The sequence below is a fragment of the Suricata suricatta genome, chromosome 1 (genome assembly GCF_006229205.1).
Source record: "Suricata suricatta isolate VVHF042 chromosome 1, meerkat_22Aug2017_6uvM2_HiC, whole genome shotgun sequence".
NCBI classification, from domain to species: Eukaryota; Metazoa; Chordata; class Mammalia; order Carnivora; family Herpestidae; genus Suricata; species Suricata suricatta.
The window spans coordinates 56,584,834-56,594,687 of record NC_043700.1 but is presented as its reverse complement, the minus strand read 5'-3'; the positions used below and the strand labels follow the sequence as shown (position 1 = coordinate 56,594,687).

The 9,854-nt window shown below is 41.0% G+C and overlaps 1 protein-coding gene across 1 annotated transcript in view; it reads left to right on the top strand.

The window, feature by feature from the left end:
- Positions 1-2,690, top strand: part of LOC115300969 (palladin-like) — a 201,220-nt gene extending 198,530 nt beyond the window's left edge. The window contains exons 9-10 of the mRNA XM_029950587.1: positions 310-429; positions 2,344-2,690. Of these exons, the coding sequence (XP_029806447.1) occupies positions 310-429; positions 2,344-2,690 (467 nt within the window). The remainder of the gene's footprint in view (positions 1-309; positions 430-2,343) is intronic.
- The last annotated feature ends 7,164 nt before the right edge of the window (positions 2,691-9,854 follow it).

The following is a 9,854-nucleotide window of genomic DNA, read 5'->3' as shown; positions in this document are numbered from 1 at the left end:
CACACTTTGCACACCTCTCCTTTCATCTTCACAGATACCCCATTAGTTATATACAATCCCCATCTTATAGATGAGGAAACCAAGGCTGCTCTTGCCCAAAATCACGAAGAATGGGTCTGACTCCAAAGTTTTTGCCACTACGCCCAAACTGCTAAATTAAATGTAAAGAGATTCTATTGTGAATACCATGTAAAGAGATTCTGTACTAATTGTTGCCTGATTTGTTTGTTGTAGAAAGGCAGAGCGTCCAACTTCTTCAAGGTGACTTACTGGTTTCACTCTGAGTTATTCTGTTCTCTTCACTTCCAGAGGAGATCTGTACCCTGGTTATCGCTGAGACTTTTCCTGAAGATGCAGGGATTTTTACGTGCTCGGCAAGAAATGATTACGGCTCAGTAACCAGCACAGCCCAGCTGGTTGTCACCTCAGGTATGTGAGGAGAAAAGATGGACTGGCTTCTGTCCCCTAGCATTTAGTGTGTGGTTTACCACAGCAGGAAAAGCTGCCCCAGAGCTCAGCCTTTAGGAATGTCTGCTGCCACTCCGGGAGTTATCCTAACAACCCATGTCTGGTCAGGAAACAAAGGCTTTGTGGGGAGAGGAAGTGGACATGGAGATGAAGAACGAACAGATAATGACGGTCTAGCCACCGAACACATATGGGGCTATTTTCGAAGTCATGCAACTTGGTCTTGGAAACAATGGATCTGGTTTCCAAACATCTTCATGCTAACCTAGAATCATGCTGACATCAGAAGTCCACCCCTGACTCAGAGGCCAAGTCACTACTGTCAGCAGTTACCAGCTGGAGAGCCGGCACTCCTACAAACAAGTCCTTATTAAAGCCATGATGGAAACTTCTGAAAAAGGAATACAAGATAAACCTAATGTAACTCAGAGAAGCTGGAAAGATCCTAGAAATCAAATCTCATTGAAAATGGGCTATAACTCTGATACGAAAAACAGAAGCAGTGTATTTTACTCTTGAAACTAACATTTAGAACCACCTGGATATTTTTTTGAAATTCAGAAATGTACCACTAGAAGGGCAACTTGACACGGCTCTTTCCTTTACTTTCTTACAACTTGACTATTTTCTGCTACTAGTAACTAGCTTCAGGACAGGTTGCTTTTATTGTCTCATCTCTGTTATTTATTTTAGAGTAGCTTTAAAATAATGCTTTGGCCAAGCCTGGCACGTGGTGCATACATGGAACAGGGAACCAAGAAACGGGCTGTGGCTGCATGAGCAGACGCAGGGACAGCCATGGCACTGCACTCGGATCTCTTTGGAAGAGTGAGAAGTTGGTGCTAGGTGGCAGCAGAGGCACAAACAAAACTGGTTTAAGGATATTAGAATGGAAACTGTAAATGCTTCCTCGTCTTAATTAAGAAACATCAAGTTCACTGGATAGGTGATGGTGTCGATAGGAGTCAGTACTTTAAATGGGCAGCAGACGCACCAGTGCCGTGAGCAGAGCTGCGGAGCAGGGAGGCCCGCAGGGTTTGCTGCAGAGCTGGCTTGGAGACTGTCCCGTTGGATGGGCATGGCCGTGCTCCGGCAAAGTGGCCAAACTCGGGCTCTACATGTCCTTGTAAAAACTGGCATGAGGTATTTCCCGTTTTCATCTGGGGTAAATCTGGGAGCCACACATAATCAACAAACATTTCTGAGCTTTCAGTTGACCTCAGTAAGTATTTTTTAGTCCGTTCCAGGAGCTCTACTGGGCTCTGGACAAGGTGAGGGATCCAAGGATGACATGATCTTATCTCAAGATGCTTTCCATTTATTGAGAGGTAACAAGTTTCTTTTGTACTGAATTACAGTACAAAATTGGCAATTATCTGAATGGGGAAAAAAAAGATGCAATAAGACATTTTACTTAAACTCAGAGTTTAATTTCCTTAGATTTAAATAAAATGCATATCCGTTGAGTACCACATAAAGCCTGTAGAGTTGGAGCTAACAGGTAGGGGATTCATGCAGAACCACGCTAAAATGTGAGCAAACAGAGTGTTATTAGTTGACATTATTTGTATAGTCGTTTTTTCCCAACTTCTGTCTTCAGATCCTGTTTGGAACTTGTTAATAAAGAATTGGTAGCTGGTCTCCCCACTTGTGGCCCCAAGCAGGAAATGAAACAGGTTAGCAGTCCTTGAAAACCAGTTTGGAAGAACCAGGCCCTCCAGCTGGCTTTGCTTCTGCACCAAAGAAGCACAGCAGAGCTCCCGCTTTTTAAACAACTGAACGGGCCACCAGGGATTCTCAGGTAGTCTATGATAGCATGAAAGTAACAGTTGAACTGTAACATCTTATTGTTTTTTTGTCCTTCCCCTTCCTTAGCCAACACTGAAAACTGCAACTATGACTCAGTGGGAGAATCCAGCAGTGATCACTTCCAGCACTTTCCACCTCCCCCTCCCATCTTGGAGACAAGTTCCTTTGAGTTGGCTTCAAAGAAGCCATCCCAGATCCAGCAGGTGAACAGCCCGGAGTTAGGACTTAACATGGCAGCCCTTCAAATGCCGTTCAGTTCTGCTGAGAGGGAGACAAATGGAGTCCATCCCGGCCATGGAGTAAATGGACTGATTAACGGCAAAGCTAGCAGTAATAAATCTCTGCCAACACCAGCTGTCCTCCTTTCACCCACTAAGGAGCCACCACCTCTGCTTGCCAAACCCAAACTGTGAGTATTTCTGCATGGTTTTATAATACTTTCCATACCCCTGCTAAATTGCCTTTCTGGCCAGGGAAAACTCTTTGCTTGGACTCAGCTATGTAGCAGGTTGCCCTTTCTGCAGGCAAGCTGTCCCTGGCCCATGTGACCTTGCTAACAAGGTGTGGGGGCAGGGGTGGGGGGAATGTCCTTCGATAATACAAAAGATACCTAAAAATAAAGAAGGTAAATGAGATGGTAGGTCAAATCTACCCTTTGCTAAAAGCTATAAGTGGTTTCAGCTGTGAAAATATCTGTCCATGGCCTGGCCTTCCAATGTATAGCAAGGATGTAGCCATTCCCCAGAAGGGTTGGGAAAGGAGGCCTACTTTGAGCTCTCTATTAAAAATGCTTCCAAATGTTTTAAATTTAAGAATCCGTAAGGAAATCGGATAGAGATAAGCCTGGGGACACTGAAAGCTGAGGATGGAAATTCAGTGTGCAGAACCTGGGGAAGGGAACAAAACCAGAGATAACCAGGCTGGTCAGGAAGAAGAGTGCCCCTCACAACACAACGTACTTGGCTTTGAGATTCCGCAGCACTGCGTATTTCCATGAATACCACCTTCATATTGGATATCCGTTATTTTCTTAGGACGATAAACCTGACATGAGCAGTTTCCGTTGGCACCACACAAGCAGAGAGTTGTTATGAATGGGGCCATTACAATGTCAGAGAGAGGCAGAAGTCAATTAACTCAATAGGTTCTATCATAGCGTAACAGACCTTGAATTACTGCCCCGATAGAGGTCATTGGAAATGCCAGAGTCCTATAAAATGTATATATATATCCTGTGAGGTCATATTTCCAGGAGAGTGAATTTGCCAGAATCTAGGAGTTTTTCTTTGTTTCCCTCGTACTCTCTTCTCCCTGTCATCAGCTCATTTGTTAGAAATGTTAGAAACGTATAAGATACTTCAATTAGAATATCTTACATGTGTACGTCACTTTGTTTACTAAGTGATTTCATGAACCTCGTCAGACTGATCAATCAGCCAAATGAATGTCTTAAGTTAGCAAACAAGCAGACAGTTTTAGAAAAATAAACTTCTGGACAATTTTGCGTTGCAGTTTCAAAAATCTATCACTACCCTGCGCTGAATTTTGCATTCCGTCCAAGCTCGTTTTTCGGGCCACAGGGCTCCTAGGTTTGTGTACAGTCGTGTGTGACATCCCAGGTAAACATTTACAGCCTGTGCTCCAGCTCCACCGAGACACCGGACAGGTGAAATGGCCTCAGAAGTGGCAGCCTTAAAAGAGATTTATACCCTGGTAGCTTCAACCCATAAAGTTAATTGCCACTACCGACTCCTTTTATCTTTGTATTTTGAATATGTATTTCTGGTGCTTTTAATGAAATGAGGGACCTGCTCTCTCCTGGGGGAAGACTTTAATGATGAGGACTTGACTGTGCTCTTTGATTAAATGAAGTGTATCGACCATAATGGCTGTCATAAATTGGATATAAATCACAGGAAAGCAAACACGAGGAGCTGTGAACAGGCATTTACAGCCCTTCTTATCTCGGGAGTTTCAGCAGCTCGTCCGCTTGTCGCTCTGCTTTACAGGGATGCGCGTGTCGTGACAGGGGCGGGCATGTCCACAGAAGGGAACGGTTCTGTGTGGAGTAAGATGAGAGTCGCTTAAGCACAAGTCTGAAGAATGACACCATGATTTGCTTATTAGTCAGATTTTCAGTACAATTTAAATTATAGGAGAAATGGACTTCAGTGTTTAATATCCATTTAAAGGGGTTACTCCTCCGTTCATAAGGAAACTTAGGGAAAGACAGAGTGCCTAATCACAAAACCTAGTAGCATAGAAATAACATTACTTGTACCGGGTTTTGCCATTGTTGTGTGTTTTTTCCCAAATCTTTACGTGCTTAAATATATCCTTAGAGCATCACATAATGCTTTTTATATTGTATAACTACCTGCCATTTTCCAGGTAGAAAATAAATTATAATAACACTTGATATATATATATATCTTTTAAAGTTTTCTTATGAGGTATAATACCTTCTTTGGATTTGTTTTAATTACAAAGTGAATGCATGCTCAATGTGCCAATTCAAACAATACAGAAATAATTAAAGACAAAGTTCATGCTATTTGTTCTTCCTCCTCCATTCTGCCTTTTTCAAGTAACCAGTGTTACTGGTTCAGTCTGGTCTTTCACTCCTTTATTATCATTGTCTCTTTTGAAAAGGTCTTCTCACTGTTGTAAAAGTTTTATTCATTGATAGAAGAATGCTCGATCAGATCATTCCACTGAATGACATCTGTGAATAATTTAGAATGGCATTACACTCATTGACAATGACTTTGGGTAACTACTGGGTAAACTTCTTACACGTATCTTTCTCTTTTCATACGTTGGGAAAACGAAATTTTGCCTCTTATGGTTGGCAGTGAGAAACTATGCATCATTCTAATCTTTTTCATTAGCCTGTGATTTTTTTTCCCTTTCGTGAAAGGAGAGGCTTCTGTTTTGGAGCTTTATGGCATTTCATTCTTCTGAATCCTTCATAATAAAACAAATAGGAAACAATTAGGAGGGGGCAAATAGGACTTAAAACATTTACCTTTGACTTAGCAGATTCCTGAAAAAAGATCATTTTCTTTCTTTAAAAACATTCTTTAATGTTTATTTTTTAAGGGAGAAAGAGAGAGAAAGAAAGAATGAGCAGTGGAAAGGCAGAGAGAGGGAGACACAGAATCAGAAGCAGACTCCAGCCTCTCAGTTGTCAGCATAGAGCCCGATGTGGGGCTCCAACTTATGAGCCATGAGTTCATGACCCGAGCCACCCAGGTATCCCAGAACGATCATTTTCAAAAAGAAAATCCCTTTGCATTTTTTCTCTCAGTAGTTCCAGTACTGATCATGAGAAGAAAAAAAATCAAAGACTGAAAGGAAAGGATAGAAATCTCATGAATTCTTTTCTTTAGGAAGATCTAACTGCCATCCCCTATTACCCAACAGGAGTTCTCACTGATAGCTTTGCAACCCTCCCAGGCCCCCAGCTGAGTCCTTCCCACCTGTCCTGAGAGTGAATTTCCTGGCTCAGTGTCATATCAGCTTCCACTTCAGTTTCTGCATCTCTCAATGTCTTTGTCTCAGATACTGCCCCTCAAGTAGAAGTTTAACATTCAATATAAGCCATTCAGTGAGTGCCAGGTGCTATGCACACTGCATTTGTGACATACCTGACCACCTGCTGTGGGGACAGAAGTGTACTTAGAATGCCACACGGGAAAAAAAATTCATAAATGAGAGTTATTTGTGTGACCAAGCATCTGCTACTCATAGTCTTCTGTCACAATGCAAAGAAAAGAGGTAACATGGTGCTTAAATAATATTTCTTATCAGAGAAAAAGAGAAAGGAATAAATATAAATGTAACTTATGAACTATTTGTTACATGATTTTCCTTGTTCAGAGCACATCAGATAAGTCTGTTGCCTCCCACTCTCTGCAAATTGTGTCTGAAGGTTCAAAATAAACATAGGGCTCAGTTTGTTAATAGGAAACAAAATCCCCGCTTCTCTCTATTCCTGCCAAAACATAGTCCTTCAAAGGCATGGATATGCAGGGATCCCCAGGAATAAACTGGAGGGAGACTCGGGAATGCCAATTTTAGTGGGTGATTTGCAAAGCATATAGAAAAAGATGGTCACATTTTTCCATTGAGCTCACCTCCTTAATTTGACCAAACAATATATAAATAACAGGCTGTTTTCAAATCTCATTTATTTCTTTGGAATATGCTTCCTCCATCTTGTGGGAGGGAGGTAGAATATAAACTTGTGGAAGAAGCAACATGAGAAGTCAAAACGGAGATTTCTGAAGGGTGAATCAAGGGAAAGGTCTTTGTGCCCAGAAACAGGACAGGTCAGCAGATAAAATGATACATACTTGCCACTCTAGTGCCAATAATATGCACCTTAGCATGAAAAAAAAAATCATGTCCTTTCTTGTGTATTGCTGATAAATTCTGAAGTACCAAAAAATAAAAATCCATGCCCTTCGACTAGAAGAATGGCAACAAAATGTTTTCAGAATTTTTACAAGCTTAATCAACAGCTAACCTAGATATGGACTTAACTCTCTCTACACTTAACTCTTTCTGCTTTCTCTTCCCCTAGCCTCTAAAGAGAAAACAGCACCATCACTTCCTATCTGAAAGGGGTAAAATGATTTCAGCCTAAATCAGGCTGAAATAATTGCACTTGTGTGTATCTGTCTCCTATCTCTCAGTCCCCCCCTTAGACACCTAATCGGTCCTGTAGTTCTTGTCTCAAGAGAGTGGCATGTCCTGTAAACTCATTCCTACTAAAGGTAGTGGAGATTTTACATGTCAACTCAGTGCAGTTGTGGACTGACAGTGAACCTACATCTTCCTGACAGTAAGCACCATGCAAGTCAGACTCCTGTCCTTTGACTGCATGGGTGGGACTTGAGAGACGGAGGAGGAGGAAATAGCAGCCTGAATCCCTGTCTTTATCAGTGATTCAACGGTGCCTGACTTGCTATATTTGTAAGTTCCTTAAGGTTTCCCCCACACTGCAAGCACAAGTTGTTCCCTTGCCTGGAATGTTCTACTCCCTAGAATGTTCTGCTACTAACAGTTGGCTCCTTTTTGCTTTCAACTCCCAGCTTCATGTCACCACCTCCCGTGGCCACCCAAACTAAAGGAGCTACCTAGCCATTCTCCAATTAATCATCCACTTTAATCACCACATAGCATGAAACGCATTCTGATAGCTTCTTGTTGACTTTTGCCCCGTCCTTAGAATGTAAGCTTTTTGAGAGTAGGAACCTTGACTGTTTTTCACTGCTTTTTTGAGCAGGACCTGACAAATAATATGCTCAAAAACATTTTTGAATGAATGAAGCAAAACCAGACCAACAAAAAGGAAGAGTGAGCTTTTAGAGCAAGCCTGTTTGCTCCACTAAACTTCACACCTAGATATGCTGTAAGACTTCTGTTTTCAAACCTCACCAGTTCCAGAGTTTTCCCACTGTGTCGTACTTTTCCAACTGATATCATTTACCTTATAAATGGAATGATATGAAGAATTAAATAAAAAGTCGTGGAATAGAATTACATTGGAAAAATTCACCCAGCCAAGTTACTCAATGTGGGAACCCTTTTCAACTCCTCCTTCATTTCTCCTGTGTTTCATTTGATTAACATCTTACTTTAAAACATTATGGAGAAAGTGAGACATTTGGAAGGTCCAGGAGGACTTTTTTCCTCTCTGGTCCATACTTGCAATGTCGGTTGGCCACAATACAATCAAACCGCTAGTTCAAGGTGTGTGTACTTGACATGTTAACACCCCCATCGGATGCCAGACTCTTGATGAGAGGCTGAGAGCTTCTGTGCTACTCCCTTCCTGTCCTGTTGATGTTGGCCTCCTGCTCCAGCTCCACTGTGTGGCTGGGTCAGTATAACTTAGAAAGTTGAACATTTTTCCATCCTTTCACCTCTACTAGTTGGGGGTTGAAGAACTACTATATCACTGACATTAGACTATAAATGATTTCCTAGGTTCTGTTCGCTAAGCCTTAATTTATAGGTTTAAGTGTGCACATGTGCATGCGCGTGCGCACACACACCCACACACACACAGAGGCAAGGAGAAGATAAGCATAACAATTTGGAGCAAAATAAGCAACAAAGGTCAAGGAGATGTAATCATAAAACAATTGCAAAGAGGTCCTTAAACGTATATAAATGTATTTAAAAATCTAGCACATTTCGTCCTCACTAGTAATTCAGCATCTGTAAAGTGTTGGGTAGTGTTGGCTGCTGAGGACACAAAGATGAAAAAGACAAAAGCTTCACCTTTAAATAATCTAGAATCTAGTGATCACTAAGATCATATTGGCAAGTATATACACTAACATTCTACACATCTTCTAACATTATGTCAATGTTGTAGACAAATGACTGATTCCTAGATTAACTTCATTGCAATCCAATTGCCTTCTTTTCCCATTTGATGTTTGGAAGATAAGCCATTCTGCTTTTGATCCTGAAAACTTAATAGGCACCAGCTTCGGTTTCTGGTTAAGTGATTTTTGTTATCTGCTGAGTCTAGTCAAATAACAAAGCAGTTTAATAGTAGTGAAAGTGAAAACTACAGAATGAGCAGGGCCTTCAAAATAATATTAGCGCCAAAAAAAAGGACCGAAAGTTTTATTTCCAATTTGTAATAAAACTACATGTTTGCAAACACACAGACACACTCACACTCACAGTCACCCTCCCCAAGCACACTGGAGAATGGCAAATAAGGAATGTAGGAAAGATCATGAGCCTAATTCTGAAGCATCTTACTGTGCATGCAGATATGGGCTCTTCATAAATACAGTATGGTGATGACTTTGCATTAATGTTGTTGGTGTTGGATCACTTTAAAAACAACCCCTCCCTGAAATGGAAAATTCAATCAAGGAACTTCCTGAAGTGTAAAACTTTAGCTAAGGAATAACATTTTGATGTATTCTTCCTCTTGATTTTTTTTGGGTGGGGGAGGCAATTGGCTCTGACTCAATGTCACATTCTTAGATATCAGGATAATGGTGCTTTGCTACACTAGTGTTTTGGCGAATGTAGTGTTTTAATTACATTTACAAAAGGAGGTTGACTCCTTATTTTTGTGGCAAGTCCTCTTATTTGGTATCTAAAATATAGTTGATACTTACAGATACCCTATGCACAAAGTGATACTCAGCCATCTATAGGAAATACTGTATGTTCATCTTAAATATTAGATGCTTTCCATGAAAGAGTAACATGATGGTGTGGTATCTCTTTAACATTTTCATCTCACCTTGCCTCCTTCCATGATTACAAAGTAAGTTGAAAAAAATGCCTGCTGTGTAGGGGCTCATTTGAAGGGAGAGGGGCTCAGGCCAGAGATAAGATGGAGCCACATGTGAAGAGTATGCTCAGAGATGATGCTGCGGATCTCGTGTCAAAATAACAACATAGTGCTCAGCTCCAAGAAACTAGAAACAAAATTATATATGCAGCTTAAACCAGTTTTATGAAAAATAAACACCTAAGTCAACTAAACCATGTATTACATGTTAGAAGGAAGTAGTTCAAAATACTACCAATGG